Source organism: Nelumbo nucifera, chromosome 7 (assembly GCF_055504915.1).
Source record: "Nelumbo nucifera cultivar China Antique chromosome 7, China Antique-T2T, whole genome shotgun sequence".
NCBI classification, from domain to species: Eukaryota; Viridiplantae; Streptophyta; class Magnoliopsida; order Proteales; family Nelumbonaceae; genus Nelumbo; species Nelumbo nucifera.
The window spans coordinates 2,463,985-2,490,024 of NC_142655.1; the positions used below are offsets into that span (position 1 = coordinate 2,463,985).

Genomic DNA, 26,040 nt, shown 5'->3' on the forward strand with positions numbered 1-26,040 from the left:
ATTTGCCTATGGGTAAGATTGTAAGAATGCAATCTTCTTTTTCTCTCCTCTATTTTTTTTTTCGCTTTTAAAGGTGCAATATTTCTTCTCTATTCAGATCTAAATTTGTTTTTCCCCTTCTCTACCAATCACATTAATCCTAGGACTTCTCCTTTTCATCCTACATCCCCCCTTTCTCCAATATGTAAAAAGGCATCTAGTGTAAGACAAGTGAAAGTGGAGATTGGCCTTACTATCCACTAAGGCATGAAATGACTGGGAAATCAATAAGATTGTTGGACTTCCCTTTTCTCTTATTATTGTTGTTGTTAATTTTTTTGTCCAACTAACTATAGTGGGCCCCACCCATTTGAGGAGGGGATACCCAACATGTGTGTTTGCATGTATGTGAGTTAGCAGTATTATTGTCAAATCATCATCAACCTTAAATGAAGATAGAAACTTATGCCAAATTGATGTATTGTGCTATCCTAATGGATCATCTTTTGTTTTTCCAATTTCCTTTGTAGGCTTTGTTACTAATGCTGTAGTTACTATTTTTCCTTTTATACTTTATATCTATACAAATAATTATGGACATATTTTTTTCAAGTTTGTGTCGTTTCTAATGTGTTCTTTGATATCTCCTCCTTTTTTTTAGTAAATAAAAAGAAAATTTTATTAAACAAGAAGAGGGATTCATCCAAAGCAGTGATGAGATATCATTAGAAGAACAAAAAGGAAAGCACGAACCTTAATACGTGAGATCTAGAAACATAGAAAACAACAATACATTTCAATAAAGTAACAGGGCAAAAATAAAACTTAATTTCTTGACTCTAACTCCAATAGAGACCAAAAGCCATTCCTAAGATCTTTGGAAACTCCTTCGAATTCTGGCAAGATAGAAATCCACTCCATGCTTCTCTTACTACAAAACAGAACTAATTGATCTCTTCTTTTCTCTTTTCCTTCAAAAATTCTTTCGTTCCTTTCTTTCCAAACCTCCCAGAAAATGACAAAAGGAACATAGCTCCACGCAATTTCTGCCTTGAGATTTTCTCACATTGTTGGCCATCGGGCAAAAATATCTCCTAGACTTCTAGGGTCCATGAAGTCAGATATGAAAAGACCAAAGAAGTATCCCTAAATGTATGTCAAAATGCAACACCTAAAACATAAGTGGAAGACATTCTCTTCAGCCACTTTGCATAAGTAACACCTCCCTGACAATTGCACTTCCCTAGTTAGAATATGATCCATAGTTAGAATGCTGTCCAAAGCCATCATGAGCCATGTAAAAACTCTACCCCTAGGTGGAATAGGGTTTCACCACACTCCTTTAATCTCCGATTTCTCCACTTGATTTCTTGTAAGAGCATTATAAAATGATTTAACAGTAACGATGCCATTTTTAGTAAATGAGCTAATATTCTGTCATACTTAAGTTCAATTTTTCTAAATCTAATTATTAATATTTATACTTGGTAACTAAATTGTTTATTTTCCTTCATGCATCTAGATCGAGTATTTGGCCCTACAACAACAAGTAGGCATGTTTATGATGTAGCTGCACAACATGTTGTTAATGGTGCTATGGAGGGCATCAATGGTAAATATGCTGATCTCCTAAATGTTGACCTTTTTTTTTCAACTTTTCATGAATTTGGTCATAGTTTTGTCTCAAAAGTCAATAGATGGGATTTTCTACCATTTATTTGTTAAAACCATTTTCTTGCACCATGTTGATATGCTCTTTATTTTCAATTTTGTACAGACTTTATTAATGCTTTCCTAATATATACTTGGTAATGTTTTCTATATAACAGGCACAATTTTTGCTTATGGTGTGACTAGCAGTGGCAAGACTCATACAATGCTTGTGAGATAAAATCTGTTCCTTCTGCCCCCCTCGCTCTTTCTCTTAGAGCCGGTCATTCATTAATGCACCATAGAAATTGAAAAAAAAAAGTAGACATATCAATATGTAGTTGGTCAGAAAAAATGCAGTTCATTGTAATAATTGTGGAGAGAGCATTCTAGGAATGTGTTACTGATGTACAAACACATATGCATGTCTTTCGCCAAATGACATTCAGAACCAGCTTAAACTGCCCCCACCCTCCAATGCTGCCCACAAGTTATCATCATCATCATCTAAGCTTTGTCCCAACTATATGGGTTGGCTTCATGAATGCTATTCCACCATTCCATCCTGTTCAATACCATATCCATTGTTAAATTTTGGGCCTTTAATTGATTTCTCACTACTTCCGCCAATTTCCTTATTGTCCTGCCCCTAACTCTTTTAGCCCCTTCAACTTGTAATAGATTTTTCTTTTTTAGATAACAAAGACTTTTTTTAATAGATATTAATAAAAAAAGATACAAAAGGAGGGGTAAAAACTCATAACCCTCCCAAGAATACAGTTCAGATTACAATATTGCCCAGAAAAAATTAACTCTTCCCACCCCTTGTTTGGCCAATGAATCTGCCAAGGAATTGGCGAACCTCTTAGTCCATTGAAACTTGACTTCCATATTTTTGTGTGAGATGTCTAACTTTCTTCTTCTCATTTAGAAACTTCCACAAACTAGAATCATCCTTCATTTGCCAGTTTATAGCCAACTTAGAATCACCTTCCACTATCAATTTTCTGATATTTAATTCTTGAGCTCTTTTTAACCCTTCCAAAACAGCCAATGTTTCAGCTCTAAGAGAGTCCCCCCATCCAATAGAACCAGAGTACAGAGCAATAATCCGACCTTCATCATCTTTGAAAGCTCCCCCTATACCTGTCAGGCCTGGATTTCCTCCACTACTACCATCAAAGTTTAGTTTAGTGAATCCTGAAGTTGGAGGGGACCAAATTGGGTTAGATGAATTCTTCCTTGGAGCTGACCAAGCTACTTCTCTCCACTTCCTGATGATATCTCCTTTTGAATAAATTTCAAAAATTTGCAAAGTCTTAACCCAATGAACCAACCCTTATAGAAATTAGTTCAATGATTACACCCTTATTTCTTTCTTTCCCATGAAAGGTCTGTTGGTTCCTTTCCTCTCAAACTGTCCAACATACAACTGCTCTTACACACCTCCACAGAATTTTCCCTTTCTTCTTCATTCCCCTAACAGTAGTAGAATGGAATAGGCTTTGTACATTTGAGGGGGGGGGGTCCACCTGCAACCAAAAAGATAGAAAAACCAACACTTGATCTCTGAAACAAATGGGCAAGAAACCACTAAGTGATAACAAGTCTCTCCATTCTTCTTACAAAGGATGCGCCAGTGTGGGGATAAACACCAATTAGGCTTTTTCTTTGGAGTAGGTCGCAAGTGTCACACTTTTCAAGGAAAGCTTCCCAACAAAAGGCATTAATTCTGGGAGGAATTGGGCTACCCCAGACTTCCAAAATTAGAAAAGGGAGTCCAAAAACAGGTGGGGAATGAGCCAGTTCTTTGAAGAAAGAAGAACATGAGAAAACACCTGAAGGAGAAGGGACCTAAATCCTACTATCCCTCCTAAGGGGGTCAATCACCACATCATCTAGGATTTTTAGCAGGTCAGAAATGAGGTTCAGTTCAGAGTCTCTAAGGGCCCTCTAAAACCCAAATTCCAGTCAATAGTTGAATTAGACGTGGTAAAAAAAGTGGAAACTGGCTCATTTTTAAATTGTGATAAAAAATACAATGAAGGGAAAAGCTCTTTCAATGGGGTGCTTCCCACCCAAACATGATCCCAAAATTTCATGAGGTTACCAGAGCACAGATCATACCTGATTAGGGGAAGGAAAGAAGGAAGTATGGCATGGATGGATTTCCAAGGAGAAGCTCTCGTAGCCCTAGCTGAAACTTTCGAGTCCCAGCTGTCCGCCTCTTGCCCATGAATACTTAAGACAACTTGAGCCCATAATTTGTCCCTCTCCAATGTCAATCTCCAAAGCCATTTCCCCAATAGAGCTTCATTCTTTTTTTGCAAGTTACCTAAAGCAAAACCACCATAACTTTTGGTTTTGGTAACTATATCCCACCTGACTCTATGATCCTTTTTCTCCTCTCCTGGTTCCCATAAGAAATCTCTCATTAACTTTTCCAATATCCCACATATTCCTTCATGCATTTTAAATACCAACAGAAAGTGTTAGAATGTTAGAGTGATGTTCGGCTGATAAGAGTTCTTATTAGCCCATTCTTATGTTTAACTTATCTTATAACTGGGCCTGTGTTAATGGGCCTAATCCTGTTTAATGATTTAAGTCATCTGGATGTCCCATCACTAATCAGGGGCATCCCAGTAATTTCTTGTACCTTGTACTACATTCATCTATAAATAAAAGACTGGTCGACTGGCTAGTACAGTTCGACATTCTCTTCATTTCAGTGGTTCTCTTCTCTTCTCTGCTACTTCGAGTATAGCTCCTCAGATTACATGGTATCAGAGCATTAGCTCCTTCCTAGTTTCAGCAGGCGCACTCTCTTCTCTTGCTGTCTTTTCATCTTTTCTCTTTCTTTTTTGGGTTGTTGCAGTAAAGACCTAGGAGTGAAAGAGAGTAAAGCAAGTTCGAACCTAGGGTTTCTCTTGGTTGTAGGACTCAAGGGAAGTAAGACCCAGAAGTAGATGTCCTAGTTTTTTTTTTCAGCAAGTAGTAGCTATTGGGCTACTAAGAGAGGTTTGTATAGGACAGACCTAGTTGAGGACTGATTCCAGCAGTCCTAGCACTAGCCGAAAGGGGGAGAGCTTCCTCTACAGTTGCAACTTCGGTGCATCAGCAAGACTCTTACAGAATTGTAGCAACTTCAGTTATAGATTTTTTTTCAGGTCGGTTACCAGCCCTACTTCTGCATTGCACAGTTGCAGCCTTGAACTTTTACCAGCACTGTGAACTGGTTCAGTTATAAACCTTTACTTGCTACTACTCGAACTGTGAACACTTCTACCAGCACTGTGAACACTGTGACCACTTCGGGCAGTCCTAAACAGAACCACCTACAGCACTGTGAACAACTCTTGGACTGAAGTCAGGATGTCCTCACTATCCGATGAAGTTTCCTCTAGAGATAACAGATCTGTCACAAGGTCCTCAAACCTGGAAAACCCTAATTTGTACAGCTTGCAGATTACAAGTGTGCAGCTGGAACTTCAGAGAGTGGTCCGTCTCAGCAATGCTGTTCATTACCTCTCGTGATCTCACAGGCTATTTGGATGGAGATAAGAAACAACCAGAAATTGGCAGTCCTGAATACACCATGTGGCACAAGGAAAATGCCACAGTCATGTCTTGGTTGCTGGCCTCCATGACTCCTTGGGTGGCCAGAACTGTTCATCACTTCCCCACAGCTGCTAAAATTTGGGAGAAAGTATCTAAGACATATGGCCAGAAAAAGAACAATGCTAGAATTTACAGGCTGAACCAAGACATTGCAGCCCTAAGGCAAGGAGACATGTCCGTGGCAACCTACTTTGCAACATTGGAAGGCCTCTGGGAAGAGCTTGACCACCATTTGATTTTGGATTGGGAAAATGCTAATGATAAGGAGAGGCATGATAAGCAGATTGAGGAGGGCAGAGCCTTCAAGTTTCTGGCGGGTCTTGACCTTGTATATGAAGGTATAAGGTCACAGATTCTAGGGAGAGATGAATTACTTGAGCTTCACCATGTCTACTACCTGGTGAGGAATGAAGAAGTAAGGAGAAAGGAGATGCAAGTTGACTCCCAGACACAGTCAACAGAACAACCTGGAGAGCATTCAGCCTTAGTCTCCACTAAGGGGAATAGATTTTCAGACAAGAAGTCCCTCAAGTGTACACATTGTGGTGGGGAGAAACACACAAAGGAGAAATGTTGGGTCCTGTACCCTCATCTGAAGCCAGCTGCTCTGAGAAAGGACAAAAGGCAACAGAAGGGCCACACAGCAAGTGGGAATCTTGCCACCAACAATAGTAATGACAACTCACAGAGTACTCAGACAGTGTCCTCTTCCACCGCAAGGCAGGCTGTCGACTCCTCTGGACCAAGTACTTCGGGCTTCACAGCTAGTGAGGTAGAGGTTCTCAGTCGGGCATTAGCCCGTCTGAAGAACGATTCTCTAGCTTCCACCTCTCTTGCCAAATTAGGTACAACCTCTGCATTTAGTGCAACTAGTTCCATTAATTCTACCTCTTGGGTGATTGATTCCGGAGCCACTAACCATATGACACATATGTCCTCCTTATTCTCTACATATCATTTTTTCAAGCCAGGATAAGATGAGAGTAGCTGATGGGTCCCTCTCCACCATCTCTGGAAAGGGGGTGGTTGACCTAAGCAAGGATCTCTCTCTTAAATCAGTCCTACATGTTCCTAGTCTTACCTCAAATCTGTTGTTTGTTTCAAAGCTTACAAAAAATTTGAACTGCAGTATAACTTTCTTTCCTTCTCATTGTGTCTTCCAGGACAAATTGACGAGGAGAACGATTGGGAGTGGTCATGAGTATGGGGGCCTTTACTATTTTGATGAGGATGTCAGCTCAGCCTTGCAAGCTTTTGCTACTACTAGTCCGAAAAGTGTGGAGTCAATAGCTAGGCTGCACTTGTGGCATGCTAGGCTAGGTCATTTGTCTTTTTCTTCTTTAGCAATGTTGTTTCCCGAACTATGTAAGGGCATTCCGAGTCAGAGTTTAATTTGTGATGTGTGTCAAATGTCAAAACAATGTAGATCAATGTATCCAATTTCTAGTAATGAAATTCAAGCTCATTTTGATTTGGTTCACTCTGATGTTTGGGGTCTTTCACCCATTGTTTTCATTGATGGCTTCCGTTACTTTATCAGTTTTATTGACCATTATTCTCGGTGCACTTGGATTTATCTGTTGAAAGGACGTGATGAAGTTCCCCGGATAACTATGATGTTTTGCAAGATGGTTGAAACACAATTTGATAAAAAGATCAAGCAATTCCATTCAGACAATGCAGCTGAATACTTTGAAAGATCCCTGAACTCATTCATGGAAGATGCAGGCATGTTACATCAATCATCATGTGCTTACACCCCTCAGAAAAATGGGGTTGCTGAGCGCAAGAACAGGCACCTATTGGAGACAGCTCGAGCCCTTCTTTTCCAGCACAATGTGCCCAAGCAATATTGGTCTCAAGCTGTTCTCACTGCATCATACCTGATAAATCGGATGCCATCTAAGGTACTGGGTATGAAGACTCCTTTCTCTGTTTTGTGTCCCACTCTTCCAGAATTTCCTCTTTCCCCACGGGTTTTTGGCTATACATGTTTCATACACGTGAAGGATCCAAAGAAAACCAAGTTGGATCCTAAGGCTACAAAGGGAATATTTTTGGGGTATTCTCCTACACAAAAGGGGTATAAGTGTTATGATCCTGTCTCCAAGAAAAAATGTCACCAGAGATGTAGTCTTTTTTGAGTCTCAACCCTATTTCCAGTCTTCTCAGAATCCTCTTCAAGGGGAGAATAGTGGGTTGGAAGAGGATTCTCGGTCTCCCTTCTTTTTTGTTCCCCTTTCATCACCTTCCACTACTCCTAGTTGTAACATTCCCGGTCAACCTAGTGAGACTCCCACTATGCCAGTTACTTCTCCAGATTCGGCTGATGCTTCTGAAGGTTCCAGTAAACAAGAGAAAGAGATACTTACATACAGTAGAAGGAAGAAGGGCCCTCAACTTCATGATTGCAACCAGTTGAACTCAGATCAATCTGTCTCTGCAATCCAAGGTAATTCTGACTCACTCAATTCAGATTTGGATCTTCCTATTGTTCTCCGTAAGCCTGTTCGTTCTTGTACCACTCGGCATCCCACAGCTGATTATGTTTCTTACTCACATTTATCCCCTGCCTATCATTCCTTTGTGTCTGCTCTTTCCTCTGTATGTGTCCCTTCCAGGTATTCAGAGGTGGCATCTGATCCAAGGTGGAAAGAAGCCATGAATGAGGAGATGAAAGCCCTAATGAAAGCAGGAACGTGGGAATTGGTGGATCTGCCAAAGGGGAAAGGCACTGTTGGGTGCAAGTGGGTATTCACAGTAAAGCACAGGGAAGATGGGTCAATTGAGAGGTACAAGGCCAGACTTGTGGCAAAGGGATTTCCACAAAAGGAAGGAATTGACTACAAGGAAACCTTTGCCCTAGTAGCAAAGCTCAACACAATCAGGGTTCTACTGTCACTAGCAGCAAAATTCTCTTGGGAACTTCATCAGCTGGATGTGAAGAATGCCTTCCTAAATGGTGATCTTCATGAAGAGGTATTCATGGAACCCCCACCTGGATATGATGTTGGAAAGAATGTATGTAAACTAAGGAAAGCATTATATGGTTTGAAGCGATCTCCCCGGGCATGGTTTGAGAGACTTTGTTTGGCCATGAAGAAAGTGGGGTACACTCAGAGCAGTGCAGATCATACATTGTTTACAAGGAGACAGGATGACAAATTTACAACACTCATTGTGTATGTGGATGATATGGTGATTACTGGAAATGATGTGAAAGAGATGAAGAGGCTGAAAGAGTTCTTAGCTTCAGAATTTGAGATCAAGGACCTGGGAAATCTGAGATACTTTCTTGGGATTGAAGTTGCTAGATCAAGAGAAGGAATCTACATATGTCAAAGAAAATATGTGATAGTTCTCCTAGAGGAAACATGCATGATGGGGTGCAGGCCAGTAGGCACTCCAATAGAACCAAACCATGGATTACAAGAATCAATGGGTGAGGAATGCTGTGATAAGGAAAGGTACCAAAATTGGTAGGAAAACTGATATACTTATCCCTTACTCGGCTAGACATTGCCTATGCACTGCATGTTGTCAGTCAATTCATGCACTCACCAAAGACCCCTCATATGAGAGCAGTGGAAAGAATTCTTAGATACTTGAAGACTTGCCTAGGGAAAGGAATTCTTTTCAGGAAAAACAACAGACTTGAAATTGAAGCCTACACTGATGCCGATTGGGCTGGGTCTGTTGGAGACAAAAAATCAACCTCAGGTGACTGTACATTCTTGGGAGGAAACCTAGTCACATGGCGCAGTAAGAAGCAGAATGTTGTGGCTAGATCAAGTGCAGAAGCAGAATACCGAGCTATGGCACACGGGGTTGCTGAACTCTTATGGCTCAGAACCCTCCTTAATGAGCTTGGTATCAAGACTGAGGGTCCCCTCAAGCTGTATTGTGATAATAAAGCTGCTATCAACATTGCCAACAATCCCGTGCAACATGACAGGACAAAACATATTGAAATTGATCGACACTTTGTCAAAGAGAGAATTATTTCAGGAGAACTCTGTGTGCCTTATACTCCCTCAGAGATGCAGATCGCAAATGTATTAACAAAAGGGCTAGCAACAACAAAGTTCAGGGACATACTTGGCAAGCTAAACATGATTGATATCCATGCTTAGCTTGAGGGGGAGCGTTAGAATGTTAGAGTGATGTTCGGATGATAAGAGTTCTTATTAGCCCATTCTTATGTTTAACTTTTCTTGTAACTGAGCCTGTGTTAATGGGCCTAATCTTGTTTAATGATTTAAGTCATCTGGGTGTCCTATCACTAATCAGGGGCATCTCAGTAATTTCTTGTACCTTGTACTACATTCATCTATAAATAAAAGACTGGTCGACTGGCTAGTACAGTTCGACATTCTCTTCATTTTAGTGGTTCTCTTCTCTTCTCTTCTCTACCAGCACGGTGAACACTGTAACCACTTCGGCCATTCCTAAACAGAATCAACTACAGCACTGTGAACAACTCCTGGACTGAAGTCAAGATGTCCTCACTATCCGGTGAAGTTTCCTCTAGAGATAACAGACCTGTTACAAGGTCCTCAAACCTGGAAAACCCTAATCTGCACAGCTTGCAGATTACAAGTGTGCTGCTAGATGAGTATAACTTCAGAGAGTGGTCTGTCTCAGCAATGCTGTTCATTACCTCTCGTGACCTCACAGGCTATTTGGATGGAGACAAGAAACAACCAGAAATTGGCAGTCCTGAATACACCGTGTGGCGTAAGGAAAATGCCACAGTCATGTCTTGGTTGCTGGCCTCTATGACTCCTAGGGTGGCCAGAACTGTTCATCACTTCCCCACAGCTGCTAAAATTTGGGAGAAAGTATCTAAGACATATGGCCAGAAAAAGAACAATGCTAGAATTTACAGGCTGAACCAAGACATTGCAGCCCTAAGGCAAGGAGACATGTCCGTGGCAACCTACTTTGCAACATTGGAAGGCCTCTGGGAAGAGCTTGACCACCATTTGATTTTGGATTGGGAAAATGCTAATGATAAGGAGAGGCATGATAAGCAGATTGAGGAGGGCAGAGCCTTCAAGTTTCTGGCGGGTCTTGACCTTGTATATGAAGGTATAAGGTCACAGATTCTAGGGAGAGATGAATTACTTGAGCTTCACCATGTCTACTACCTGGTGAGGAATGAAGAAGTAAGGAGAAAGGAGATGCAAGTTGACTCCCAGACACAGTCAACAGAACAACCTGGAGAGCATTCAGCCTTAGTCTCCACTAAGGGGAATAGATTTTCAGACAAGAAGTCCCTCAAGTGTACACATTGTGGTGGGGAGAAACACACAAAGGAGAAATGTTGGGTCCTGTACCCTCATCTGAAGCCAGCTGCTCTGAGAAAGGACAAAAGGCAACAGAAGGGCCACACAGCAAGTGGGAATCTTGCCACCAACAACAGTAGTGACAACTCACAGAGTATTCAGACAGTGTCATCTTCCACCGCAAAGCAGGCTGCTGACTCCTCTGGACCAAGTACTTTGGGCTTCACAGCTAGTGAGGTAGAGGTTCTCAGTCGGGCATTAGCCCGTCTGAAGAACAATTCTTTAGCTTCCACCTCTCTTGCCAAATCAGGTACAGCCTCTGCATTTAGTGCATCTAGTTCCATTAATTCTACCTCTTGGGTGATTGATTCCGGAGCCACTGACCATATGACACATATGTCCTCCTTATTCTCCACATATCATTTGTTGTCTGGCCAGGATAAGATGAGAGTAGCTGATGGGTCCCTCTCCACCATCTCTGGAAAGGGGGTGGTTGACCTAAGCAAGGATCTCTCTCTTAAATCAGTCCTACATGTTCCTAGTCTTACCTCAAATCTGTTGTCTGTTTCAAAGCTTACAAAAAACTTGAACTGCAGTATAACTTTCTTTCATTCTCATTGTGTCTTCCAGGACAGATTGATGAGGAAAACGATTGGGAGTGGTCATGAGTATGGGGGCCTCTACTACTTTGATGAAGATGTCAGCTCAGCCATGCAAGCTTCTACTACTAGTCCGGAGAGTGTGGAGTCAATAGCTAGGCTGCACTTGTGGCATGCTAGGTTAGGTCATTTGTCATTTTCTTCCTTAGCAATGTTGTTTCCCGAATTATGTAAGGGCATTTCGAGTCAAAGTTTAATTTGTGATGTGTGTCAAATGTCAAAACAATGTAGATCAATGTATCCAATTTCTAGTAATGAAATTCAAGCCCCTTTTGACTTGGTTCATTCTGATGTTTGGGGTCCTTCACCCATTGTTTCCATTGATGGTTTCCGTTACTTCATCAGTTTTATTGACCATTATTCTCGGTGCACTTGGATTTATCTGTTGAAAGGACGTGAAGAAGTTCCCCGGATAACTATGATGTTTTGCAAGATGATTGAAACACAATTTGATAAAAAGATCAAGCAATTCCGTTCAGACAGTGCAGCTGAATACTTTGAAAGATCCCTGAACTCATTCATGGAAGATGCAGGCATGTTACATCAATCATCGTGTGCTTACACTCCTCCGCAAAATGGGGTCGCTGAGCGCAAGAACAAACATCTATTGGAGACAGCTCGAGCCCTTCTTTTCCAGCACAATGTGCCCAAGCAATATTGGTCTCAAGCTGTTCTCACTGCATCATACCTGATAAATCGGATGCCATCTAGGGTACTGGGTATGAAGACCCCTTTCTCTGTTTTGTGTCCCACTCTTCCAGAATTTCCTCTTCCCCCGCGGGTTTTTGGTTGTACATGCTTCATACATGTGAAAGATCCAAAGAAGACCAAGCTGGATCCTAAGGCTACAAAGGGAATATTTTTGGGGTACTCTCCTACGCAGAAGGGGTATAAGTGTTATGATCCTGTCTCCAAGAAAAAATATGTCACCAGGGATGTAGCCTTTTTTGAGTCTCAATCCTATTTCGGGTCTTCTCAGAATCCTCTTCAGGGGGAGAGTAGTGGGTTGGAAGAGGATTCTCATTCTCCCTTCTTTTTTGTTCCCATTTCAGCACCTTCCACTACTACTAGCTACAACATTCCGGGTCAACCTAGTGAGACTTCCACTGTGCCAGTTGCTTCTCCAGATTCGGCTGATACTTCTGAAGGTTCCAGTAAACAAGAGAAAGAGATACTTACATACAGTAGAAGGAAGAAGGCCCCTCAACCTCATGATTGCAACCAGTTGAACTCAGATCAATCTGTCTCTGCAATCCAAGGTAATTCTGATTCACTCAATTCAGATTTGGATCTTCCTATTGCTCTCCGTAAGCCTGTTTGTTCTTGTACCACTCGGCATCCCATAGCCGATTATGTTTTTTACTCACACTTATCCCCTGCCTATCATTCCTTTGTGTCTGCTCTTTCCTCTGTATGTGTCCCTTCCAGGTATTCAGAGGCGGCATCTGATCCAAGGTGGAAAGAAGCCATGAATGAGGAGATGAAAGCCCTAATGAAAGCAAGGACATGGGAATTGGTGGACCTGCCAGAAGGGAAAGGCACTGTTGGGTGCAAGTGGGTATTCACAGTAAAGCACAGGGAAGATGGGTCAGTTGAGAGGTACAAGGCCAAACTCGTGGCAAAGGGGTTTACACAAAAGGAAGGAATTGACTACAAGGAAACCTTTGCCCCAGTAGCAAAGCTCAACACAATCAGGGTTCTACTGTCACTAGCAGCAAAATTCTCTTGGGAACTTCATCAGCTGGATGTGAAGAATGCCTTCCTAAATGGTGATCTTCATGAAGAGGTGTTCATGGAACCCCCACCTGGATATGATGTTGGAAAAAAGGTATGTAAACTAAGGAAAGCATTATATGGTTTGAAGCAATCTCCCCGGGCATGGTTTGAGAGACTTTGTTTGGCCATGAAGAAAGTAGGGTACACTCAGAGCAGTGCAGATCATACATTGTTTACAAGGAGACAGGATGACAAACTTACAGCACTCAATTGTGTATGTGGATGATATGGTGATTACTGGAAATGATGTGAGAGAGATGAAGAGGCTGAAGGAGTTCTTAGCTTCAGAATTTGAGATCAAAGACCTGGGAAATCTGAGATACTTTCTTGGAATTGAAGTTGCTAGATCAAGAGAAGGAATCTACATATGTCAAAGAAAGTATGTGCTAGATCTCCTGGAGGAAACAGGCATGATGGGGTGCAGGCCAGCAGACACTCCAATAGAACCAAGCCATGGATTACAAGAATCAATGGGTGAGGAATACTGTGATAAGGAAAGGTACCAAAAATTGGTAGGAAAACTGATATACTTATCCCTTACTCGGCCAGACATTGCCTATGCAGTACATGTTGCTAGTCAATTCATGCACTCACCAAAGACTCCTCATATGAGAGCAGTGGAAAGAATCCTCAGATACTTGAAGACTTGCCCAGGGAAAGGAATTTTATTCAGAAAAAACAGCAGACTTGAAATTGAAGCCTACACTGATGCTGATTGGGCTAGGTCTGTTGGAGACAGAAAATCAACCTCAGGTTACTGTACATTCTTGGGAGGAAAGCTAGTCACATGGCGCAGTAAGAAGCAGAATGTTGTGGCTAGATCAAGTGCAGAAGCAGAATACCGAGCTATGGCACCCGGGGTTGCTGAACTCTTATGGATCAGGACTCTCCTTAATGAGCTTGGTATCAAGACAGATAGTCCTCTCAAGCTGTACTGTGATAATAAAGCTGCTATCAACATTGCCAACAATCCTGTGCAGCATGACAGGACAAAACATATTGAAATTGATCGACACTTTGTCAGAGAGAGAATTATTTCAGGAGAACTCTGTGTGCCTTATACTCCATCAGAGATGCAGATTGCAGATGTATTAACTAAAGGGCTGGCATCAACGAAGTTCAGGGACATACTTGGCAAGCTAAACATGATTGATATCTATGCTTAGCTTGAGGGGGAGTGTTAGAATGTTAGAGTTATGTTCGGCTGATAAGTGTTCTTATTAGCCCAGGAAGATACACTTGGTGGATCGTGCATCTAATTTGTCCACTCCAGGTCCAAGACTATGAACAAAATATACACACCCAAAAACCCTAAGAGTAAGGGGAAAAGGAGACAAGGTAGGAAACAAAGTAGTGAAAGGAGAATGACCTTTAAGGATGGGCGTGGGCATTCGGTTAATGAGGAAACAAGATGTAAGCACAACATCACTCCAAAAACATTTGGGTACATTCATATGATGCAAAAGGGACCGAATAGTTTCCAAAAGATGGCGGTTCTTTCTCTTAGCCACCCCATTTTGCTGAGGTGTATAGGTACATGAAGTTTAATGGATAATGCCATGTTGTTCCATATACTCTTGAAACAGTGTATAAAAGTATTCATGACCATTTTCGGAATGAAGAATCTTATTGTGTACACCAAATTGGTTATGAATTTCAGCATAGATTTTTTGGAAAATGGAAAACAATTCACTCATTTCTTTCATTAGGTAAAGCCACGTCATCCTTGAATAATCATCAACAAAAATAACAAAGCATTTGTAACCATTGTATGACACTATTTTATTTGGATCCCAAATATCTAAATGAACTAAAGAAAAATGACTCGACATATGATTATCAACCCTAGGACTAAAGGGAACACGATAATGTTCCCCAACTGACACGACTCACAATCTAAAACAGAAGGATGACTCAACGACGGAATAAGTGACTTCAGTGCTTTAAGCGATGGATGACCAAGTCTATAGTGCCACTGAAGAGGAGAAAGAGATGTCTGAAGAGCTGTTGACGAACCACCACCACCATCAAGATAATACAGTCCACCAATTTCATGCCCTCCACCAATCTTCATTCCCATCTTGAGATCTTGAAAAACACAAGAAGAGGGGTAAAAGGTGATAGAGCAATTAAGAGACTTGGTTAGCTTACTAACAAACATAAGATCAAAAGGGAATTTGAGAACATACAAAACTGAGGACAAGGATAAAGGGTATATGTCAACATTACCAACACCACAAATGGAGGATGTGGAACCATTATCAAGGGTAATAGAATGTGATGGGGAGCACTGTGAAAGGGACGAAAAAACACTTGGAGCCCCAATCATATGATTGGAAGCTCCAAAGTCAATAATCTAGGAGGTGGGTTTGGATGCCAGACAAGCCATACCTGAATGTGCGTGTAGCTGAATTCTGTTGAGAGGTGGCTTGGATAAACCACTCATACTCATCACGTGGGACACTCATCATCTTCCCGGAGATATCTGTAGATGTAGAGGGCATCTGATCAGCTTGTTGGATATCCTGTCTTGAACTACCATCACTGGCCACTACATGATTTGCCCAAGTTGAAGGTGGGCCATGCAAATCATAACAAAAGTTAATGGTGTGCCCTTCCATACCACAATGTGTACACCTCCTCGGATCATTACTACGTCATCTACCACAAGCTCCCCCTTGAATCTCGACCTCCCAACACGTCCACCACCACGACTATACATGGATCCACTGCTACCACTACGACCGGGCTGAACTCCCCAAGCTCCACCTCTAACACCATGGCCTCCCCCTCTCGTCACTACAAAGGTAGACTTGTTAGAGATATTAGAATTCTCTGTGTGCCCAACAAAAATCCTCCGAAGACGGGCAAACACCTCTTCTAGAGACGGAAGAGCTGACCCTCCTAGTATCTGTGCTCTCACGGGTTCATATTCAGATTTCAACCCTACTAAAAATCTGGTCACATCTAGTTGTTCTCTCTGTTGTTGCTGAATCTTAACATCAAAAGTGAGGGGATGGTACACATTCATCTCATTACGAGGGTTCCTCATGCTAGCATTGTACTCCTCAAGACTCTGATTACCCTGTTGCAGATTAAAGTACTCCTGATAAAGCTGATACACTCTAGTAGTATTGTCTTGTCCTGAGTACAATTTCTTGGCATGGTCCCAAATCTCTTTGGCTGTATCTAGGAACATAAAATTCACACTGATCTTGGGTTCCATACTATTCCATAACCAGGTCATAATTTGTGCTTCTTGTTCCCAATCACTATACTCCTGAGAGTTAGCAGGAGGTTTTTCTTCTCTTACATGCTTCACTTTCTTCTTAGCTCTAAGAAAGACCTCTACAGATTTTGCCCAAGGCACATAATTCTCCCCATTCAACTTGATAGAAGTCATCTAAACATTCAGGTAGTTGGTGGGAACCATAACACTAGATTTGTGTTCACTACTGTCTCCCATATCTGAATTCCTTTTTTTCTTTTTCTCGTGTATCGAACTTCTAAATCACTTTTCACCACACTGGACACTGTTGAAATCACCTACAGTCACAATTTTCAGCACCACACAACTACCTGAATACACACCATAACACTAGCAACTCACCAACCACTCGATTCACACTGAAACACACATATAACCCACCTATTTGATCACCAAAAACCAACCTGACACTTGACTGTCCACTGCATCACCTGAAACAGCCCCCTTCGTACCATCGATTAGAGGGTTTCCTACAAACACCCACTAAACCACTGACGGGAGGCATGAAAACCTCCAAAGGGAAAGGGCGATCACTCCTTTTCAGCCCTTTTCCCTATCTCCAACAGATGATGAAGAAAACTATAAAACCCTAGGCTGAATGGCGATAGAACAAAATTCTGGGCAGATCTGATTTTGTCACAGTAGCTCTGATGCCATGATAAAGTTCAGACCTGCACTAGAATTCTCGTAGAAATAGTTAGAGGAAGATTATAAGAGATATAAGAGAGAAGAAGAGAAGAAGAGAAGAGAAGCGAGGAGAAGAAGAAAACTGGTTTGAACTAGAGAGAAAAATCTTTCTTTCTAGTCGGCCAGGTTATATTTATAGGTTTCTATTAAATAAAACAAAAGACTATTATGTCCCTACTTAAGTATGGGACACATCATTTAACATTAATATTACACACCAGCTTAAACATAAATAGAAAGACTAAACTACCCCTATATAGTCGACACTAACAATATCCTTCGTGTTTTACCAGTTATCCATCTCAATTTTTTGGACCTATTGTTTCTCGATTGCCCAACACTCTGATCCATGCAACGCAGATGGCCTTATAGCCCAATGCACGAGGCTCCTGCCAATGTGGGGTTTGGGGAGGGATGGATGTATGCAACCTTACCCCTGTACATACAGAGAGGATGTTTCCAAGATTTGACCCTGGTCACACAAGTGGCCTTATAGTCATCTTATAAAACTCTCCTTCTAGCACAAGTGGTATCCTCCAGTCATATAAGAATTCGGATGCATCCCTCCTTTTGTTGATCCTACTTTAATTCTTTAGGCTACATCCTTAATCTCTTCCTTGTTGTGGATTATTGAACCAAAGTTGTCGAAGACGTCACATTGAGATATCTCTTGGTCTCTAATCCTACGTGAACCCAAATTTCCACCCCTATTGTTATCAAGGTTTAAAATGTCGATGTCAATGGAAATGTCGCTTACCAAAATATAGGACATATGTCAGAAATTTCGAGGGGAAATATTGTAAAAATTATAGACATTGTGGAAATATTATGAAATATGTGGAAATATGCAATGATATTTTGTAAAATGATAAAAGAAGCATTAATACATATTTCTAGACTACTATCTTATTCCCAACAATTATATAAAGCTAAGAAACTAAGATCAATAACAAATTAGTAAATGACGATTTACTGATTTATTATGCGTTTTGATGTTTTTACAAGGTTATCCGATATTTTCTTTTCTTATTTTTAATTCTGATTTATTATAAATTCTAATATATTTATTTCACGCTAGTAAATAGAAATACATTTATTCTGATTTTTTAAATATTAAAGTTATAATACATTATGTTTTATTATAATTTTAATAAACTGATTCTCCTTTTTGTAGTATTAAGATTATGATAAATTCTGATTTCTTATAAAACTTAATGAATTTATTATGATTTTTAATACTAAATTTATAATAAATTATGATTTATTCTAAATTTAATAAATTTATTCTGATTTTTTATATTAAATTTAGAATATGATTTATTATAAAATTTAATAAACATTTTCTGATTTTAATAAATATTTTAAAAATACTAACTAGTTAATATTTTATTACTTGAAAAATATTTTATGTTATATATTATAAAGTAATTAATTTATTCTTTGTTTTTATTTTTTGTTAATTCTTTTTTCTAAATATTTTATTTGAAATATTAAATAGAAATTATTAATGGAATAATTTATATTAATATACTATATTATATGAATATAATATACTAGTATATTATATTATTAATGTACATTAGTTGACATCCTGTCGACAAAATAGAAAAAACTGTTTTTTTTGGTTATTTGGACCGATTTGGTCGACATTTCCGAAATATAGGAAATGTCGACCGAAATAATGTAAATTTTTATATTACCATCCATTTTCATGTCGGTAAGTCGGATGACATTAGCGAAATGTCACGACATTTGGTTTCAGCAATTAAAACTAGATCACCGGTGTTGTATCCATTATTGAATTATTGGTGCTTAAATCATTCTCTTATTACTTCCATCCAAGTCCTTTTCGGTCTGCCCTTCGCTCTTATAGCCCCTTCAGCTTGTAACAAATCACTTTTTCTAATAGGTGCTGTAGATGGTCTTCTATTCACATGAAAAAAATCATCTCAATCTCCTTTCTCTCATTTTATCACATAATGGAGCTACTCCTAGGTTCCTTTGTATGACTTCATTTTAAATCTCCTTTCTAACCTTGAATAGAAGGAATGGCAAAACAGGATTCATGTTACCAACCCCATATAATTGGGACAAGGCTTAGATGATGATGATCAGAAATAACATGTACCATGCGACCTTCTGAATATGTTTAGTCAATTCATACATGACTAGTGCAAATAAATAAGGGTTAAGTATTGAGTCTTGGTGAAGCCCCATCATAATTGAAAACTTATGCATCTCCTATAGGTGTTTAACATTGGTTGCTGCACCCTCATACATGCTCTTAATGGAGCCCATATTAATTGTTTGGCACTCATTTCTTTCCAAAACTCACCATATTATCTTTCTAGTAACTTTTATTATACTTGTCCATATGCATGCTCTAAATAATAAAAATCGAGATCATCATCATCCATGCCTTATCCCAACTATATGCGGTTGACTACATGAATCCTTTTCTTTTGTTCAGCAAATAAGACTTTTAATTCATTGACATTAATTAAGGTACTAGATTTTAAGTTTCTGGACTGTAGTGTCCCAAAATACAAACAATTACAGTTTGGCCCAGAATAAAGTATGTTTATTTGGTCCCTGTTTAGCTAAGACATCCGCCAAACCATTTGCTGTCCTTTTTATCTAACCAAACTGAGAGTTAAACCTCCTTGCAAGTAGGTCAATTTCTCTGAAGATAAATTTGAGTTTCCAAGGTGCTGAACTGGTTTGCTTTGCCCAAGATATGACCAGTAGTGAATCTCCTTCAATTTCTAAATCTGTTGCTCCAATCTGCTCAGCCAGTTTCAAGCCTTGTAAGAGAGCCAGAGTTTCATGAATCCTGTTTCGCCAATCCGTTCTATTTAAAGCCATATCCACTGTTAAATTATTAGTGCTTAAATCATTTCTTACTACTACCCATGTCCTTTTTGGTCTACCCTTAGCCGTTAACAAATCACTTCTTCTAAGTGGTACCGTTGATGGTTTTCTATGCTAAATAATAAAAATTGAGATGGTTTCCCAAAATTATGTTGTAAATGATAAAAGATCAATCACTTATTTGTGTGAGGGGATCATTAAAGGAAATTGAACCTAGTCAAAAGAGCCTATATGATTGTAACTGAGATGAGATTTTTGAGATGGGCAAAAATTAAAATGAATATTACTGATAAAAATAAAATAAAAATGAGAGCTTCCAAGGGAACTTAAGAGTAGCCCTAAGATGCAATGAGATTGATGAAAAGAAACTCCACAGAAATGGTCTAGTCATTTTCAATGAACAAACCTCAATGTTTGTATCCTTTCCTACCCTCTTTTACTTTCAACACTGAACATAGTGCTTTGTAATGATTAAATAAAATAAATGAAGACCAATGAGGACACAAGATAGAATAAAATTAAAGAACATGAATATATCCTTATCTCTGTTTATATGTTTCTTGTTTGGTCAGTAACAGATAGCTTTTATTAGAAACATATGCATAAATTATTAAGAATATGACCATCTAATCCCCAGGAAACAATGGGTGAGCAAAAGAGAAACAACAAAAGCTACCAATAAACACAAGAGCAAATACACATAAGAGAATGACTTCTGTGCTCAAGGTCTAGTCTCACCACACAAACTCTCTCTGCCTTGCTTTCGTCTTAGCCATATTGTTTGCAAGAGAGTTAGCAGACCATGGGATCCATCTGAATGAGCTATTCATTTTGGGTGCAAAAATTGTTGCTGCCTTGGTATGATGATGCAAATAACAGGGCCCTCTGAGAAGTTACACATACAGCTTATAACTACATGGTAGCTCCAATAGAGAAGCAAGATCTTTGTTAGCTAACTATAACTGCCTGTTCTGGTATACTCCAAGGAATGCAAATAGATAGCATGGCTGATTCTCTACCTGGGAAAGAGGTTACAGAGGGATAATTTGGTTAGGGGGAAGCAGGCCCAAGGGGTAATTTGTAAGACTCCGATACTCTTCATAATGCTTACATAATCGTCCCAATGTTATCGTAATTGTCTCTTCCATTTCAACCATTTTGGAATTCTTGTAGTTCTCTAAATTTTATAAATTAATATCATTGTGGTTTACTGTTCCTGTTAGAAAAAGCCTCGGCTCCAATAGAACCCACTAACCTAGTGTGTGGATGTTGCATTTTTATCTCTCAGACAAAATTTATTTCTTTTAATGCTGAAGAATATGTAACAGTCAAGCTTATTGTTTTTATATAATGCTCTTCAACATATTTTTAATCATTTTTCTTCCAAAATATAAGCCATGGTGTGGGATGTAGTTGACGCATAAGAATTAATGAAGCTGTTTGGTTTGAAACAATATTCTTATTGTTGTAATGCACAAATGATAGGGTGATCAAAGGTCCCCTGGAATCATACCCTTGGCTGTGAAGGATGCTTTTAGTATCATTCAAGAGGTATCATAAATTGGTTACTTCTTATTGTTCTATATTTTTGCTGCAATTGTACACTTTATTATTCCTCAATAAAAATATATGTTTTATTTATTAAATGTGCTAGTTAATTTGATGCTCATCTTTGTCCTAGACTCCAAATCGGGAATTTCTTCTTCGAGTGTCATATGTGGAAATCTACAATGAGGTCAGTTTCTTTAGTTTTAATCAAACTATTTGCTTCATTTTGTGATTTATATGGTCATGAATAAATAATTTAATGGTTTTGTCTTTGAAGTTTCTTAAGTTGAAGCTCTCAGTCTAATGTAATACTTGTATTATGTATTTTCTCCTTTTGCTATTTAATTTAGGATTTTTTTGTTTTTACTTTTTTTTTTTTTTAAATTTTGAGCTATGGGGATTTCTATGATGACTCGTTTCAAGTTAAGCATCTTGAACAAGAGAGAGTTCAAGTGGAGTTGAAGATTTGGGTGTATGTTTCAGTCTGAGAATCCTGGGAATTGGTTCTTGAGTTTGAGAGCCGAGATTGTTCGTGCGAATCTTAAGGAGGGTGATCAATGCGGCAGCCACGATGATAATTTTGATATAAGGAAACAATGCGGTGGAAGGAAGGAGTAAGACAAGGTTTGGCCAACAAGCAGGTAAAGTTTATTTCTTTTGGTGATTTCGTAGTTGAGCTCTCTTCCATTTTGTCACAACCATGGAATTTGGAGGTGGAGCACCAAGGGGCTGTTTGTTCAGAAGGTCAGAAGGAGGGAAGGGAGGTGGGCTGTAGGGAAGTGGTTAGTAAGGTGGGAAGCGGAGGGCAAGGAAGGAATGTTAGGTAGGGCTGGCTTGGAGGGGGATGATGACAAGAGACCGAATGCTTTTGGTTGTGTTGAGGATGCGAAACAGCGAAAGAGCTTTTGAACAAGGATGAAAAAACTGACTCATCAATAGAGTGCGAGAATTTCCAAAAGTTTGAAGTTTCAATTGGTAGGATTGAAGTTCATCCAGGTCAGAGAAGAAGTGTGAACAAGGAAGGAGATGTTGAACCTCTAGAAGGGGTGAAGAAAGCCAAAGAGACAAGAAAGTTTCATTTTGTCCATTTGTCAAAGGTTTTCTCGAGCCTAAAAGACAGATTGATTGGGGTAGGTCCTTCCAATAAATATAAGAGTCTACAAGAGGAAGAGATTAAAAGTTCTAGAATCGAGAAGAAGGGTGATGAAAGGAGGGGCAAGGAGCTTCAAGCTGTGTAGTAGGGGAGATAACGTCGACCTCGACAAAGGAAGGTCTGGAGGTTAGGCCAAGGTTAGGGGATAAGGAGGAGGAAGGTCAAGCTGGTGAGAGTAGTCTCACTTTGTCTCAACAAGCTGGAAAGGAGGGGGATAGTGGAGATTAAGGACCTGGTTGACAAGGAGGTTAGAATTGGCAAGAGTTTAGGGCTTTTTTTTTGGGGAGGTGAGGAGTTCAATAGAAGAACTATCGAAGTATTTGAAAAGAGAATGAAGAACTTGTTACGGAAAGGAGAAAATGCTTGGGATGAGGATGCTGATGGGTATGACGAGATGTTTGAAGCTGAAGGCTAGCTACTTTTTGAAGTGTGTGTGTGTGGGGGGGGGGGTTCTTTGTTTTTTCTTTTTGTTAGTTTTGTGTCTTTGTAATCCTTCTATTATGAGTTGGATAAGGTGTTATCTTAACACCCCTTTTTGGGTTGTAATCATTTTTTTTATCAATAAAATTTTATTTTTACTTTTCAAAAAAGAGCCATGGGGATAATTTGCTCACTGTACATTTTTATGTGGGCTTCAGCCATTGTAAGTTGTTACTTTGCTGTGTAGTGGGTCATTGTGATGTCGTTAGTGTTAGGTTAACGTTTTTATGTAATAGGGACCATAGGGTGAACAGACTATATCTACATTATATTTTCATAATTTAGTGTGCAGTTGCAATTTTGTAATTATGTGAACAATAGTTCGGATCCCCTAGTTACCTCTCTCAAAGGAGATTGGAATTACAATTCATTTTCTCCCTGTTGGAGCTTATGTTGGTGCTTTTCCGCAAACTAACTCTCTTCTAGTATTTCTATCTCTTTTACTATTCTCTTTTTTTTGTAGGATAGATCTACATGTGGATTAGAGTTTAGAGCTATAATCTATATTAGAAGACACCAAGTCCATTGGTTCAACCTATCTTTAACATCCAAAAATTCAAAATTTCTTCAGTTTCTACAAAACCCTAGACTAGAAACTCTTTTCTAGAAATTGTCTAATCTAGAAACCCTAGAAAGCCTCATTTAAACCTCTCTCTGTATCTACACAAACTATCCCTACATCTCACCCATCTACACATTCTTCTCAACCACTTTTTTTAACAACAACTTTTAATTGCTTCAAATCCTACTAGTGAAAGTGAAATTGCAAGAAAGAAAACTAATTTGGTTCATTGTAAACCCAAGATTACCATGGAGTATTTTATTATTTTTATTTTTAATTATTTCATACCTGTTCTATCCTGAAGTTCACACCCAAACCAGCAATCTTCAATTGAAAATCCAGCCAAGAATGTTGATCCAATTGGCCAAATTGAGTTCTCTAATGGAGGTCACAATGCTCCTTTTTTCTATGGCTTTTTAACACTCTGTCCTAGATCAATTAGGCACTACAAAGCATTGGTTTGATTTATCCTTTAGGGATGGTCATACCATGCATCTCAAAATATCTCATATATTATGCGAAGAAAGTTTCTAAGAGGGGTTTGAGATCTTATTAGGGTTTTCCGGAAGATACCATATCTCTTTACTCTTGGATTAGAATCTTCCATCTACTCTCTAATCTATGGTTAGGATTAGAAAGACTTCCTAAAACTGCAAAGAGATTACACATTAAGTCCTACAAATTATCGCATTGGCCTCTACATGCAAAGTAAAATTACAATTCAATCCTTCTACCACATTGGGTCCAATCAGGTCCCACGAAGTTAGAGTTTATGGTTTCTCACTTGTCTTTGATCAAAGACAATGATTTCCATGTACTAGTAGGGATGCCAATGGGTTGAGTTAGACGGTAAATTCAACTTGACCCAACCCTATAGGGCTGGGTTAGGGTTAGGTTTATTTAGATGTAGGGTTGGATCAATGTTTTAAAATGCAGAGGCGTGACGCGAGGCGTTTCACTACCTAGAGGCATGAGGTGTAAGCCTCTTGAACACAAAGAGGAATAAGCCTCCTTAAGAGGAGGGGGGTTAGGATGAGGATGAAGAGGAAGGGGGGATCTCATTTTTTCTTTATTTTTAATAATAATCTTTTATATTGAGAAGAACAAAGATGCATAACATTAGTTGAAAGGGGGGGTCTAGGGGGCAAAGCCCCCCAGCTGAAGGGGGTGGGGGTTCGCCCCCCAATCGAAGGGGCAGGGGGCAAAGTGGCAAACCACCTTCTTTCCCCTTATATTTTCTTCCCTTCCCTTCCCTTTTCTCTTTTTTTCTTCTCTTTCTTTTTCTTTCCATTCCCTTTCTTTTCCTTTCCTTTCCTTTCCTTTCCTTTTTTTTTTTCTTTTTTCTTTTTTTTTTTCTGTCTTTTTATATAAGATGTGCATGAGGCGTACGCCTTTAGCACGCCTCATGAAAAAAGTGCAAGAGGCGCCTGAGGCGTACGCCTCAGAGGTGTTAGCGCCTCTGGCATACGCCTCAGGGTGTTTTGGGAGCGCCTTGCCTAGAGGTGCGCCTCTAAGCATATGTCTCCCACGCCTTTTAAATCACTGGGTTGGATTAGGGTTTTGATTCTTTAACCTGAGTTAGGTTCAAGTTTTAGTTGACCCACCTTGCTAGGTCATGATACTCTTACATATTTATAGGGTATTCTTGTAATTTGTTGATTTATAATTCCATAGCCTTAAAACTTAGGATTTCTTTTCATATTTATTTTGGATTTTCTTCTTTCACTAATGAAGAAAGTGACACCTTAGAACCTATATACCAAATTCCAATTTAAATTTAATGGCTTTTCAGGTTTTCAAAATTTGTTATAAAAAATACAATTGAAAGGATGCATGTCGGTTTTGGGTTTGAACCCTATACGGTCAAGGCAATATATCATGAGAAGCAGGGTTCTTAGGGGGGGGTGTGAGATCCTATTAGGGTTTCCATCCTTAAGAATTAAGGTTTTCTAGGAGACACCATATCTCTCTACTTTTGGATTGGAATCTTCCATGCACTCTCTCTAATATATGGTTGGGATTAGGGCTTCCTAAAGCTGTAAAGATGTTCAACTACACATTTGCAATCAAGTCCTTAAGTCTTGAAAATTATTACATTGGCCCCTACGTGCAAACTAAAATTACAATTCAGTCCTTCTGTACAACAATGTTCAAATTTAGTTTTCAAACCACATAAAAAGTCATTATCTCGACCAACCACCATAGTTTTGGTTTTGACCAAGAGTTTTGCTCTCATTAAGAAACCTCCTGAAATTCAGTTTCTTGCTTTGAAACTTTTTCAAAACAATTGATAGCATTTAATTCTCTGACACAAACGATTTGCTTCAAAGAAAGAGGCCCAATTGCTGTTTATCTCCCAAAAGGTGTATTCTTTGCAAAGTTGATGGGGAAACAGGTTACCACATTATGGTTACTTGTCCAGTTACTAAGACTGTTTGGGAATGGGTGTTTTCCCTTTTTGGGTATATTTGGAATCCCCCCGTGAGTGTGCAACGCTT

The 26,040-nt window shown here is 39.4% G+C and overlaps 1 protein-coding gene across 4 annotated transcripts in view; it reads left to right on the forward strand.

Moving 5' to 3' along the window:
- LOC104597598 (kinesin-like protein KIN-7K, chloroplastic) overlaps positions 1 to 26,040 on the forward strand; it is a 68,548-nt gene that overhangs the window by 2,610 nt on the left and 39,898 nt on the right. For all 4 annotated transcript variants that reach the window (XM_010259228.3, XM_088891371.1, XM_010259229.3 and 1 more), the window contains exons 4-7: positions 1,502 to 1,591; positions 1,809 to 1,861; positions 21,285 to 21,350; positions 21,481 to 21,534. In XM_010259228.3, the coding sequence (XP_010257530.1) occupies positions 1,502 to 1,591; positions 1,809 to 1,861; positions 21,285 to 21,350; positions 21,481 to 21,534 (263 nt within the window). The remainder of the gene's footprint in view (positions 1 to 1,501; positions 1,592 to 1,808; positions 1,862 to 21,284; positions 21,351 to 21,480; positions 21,535 to 26,040) is intronic.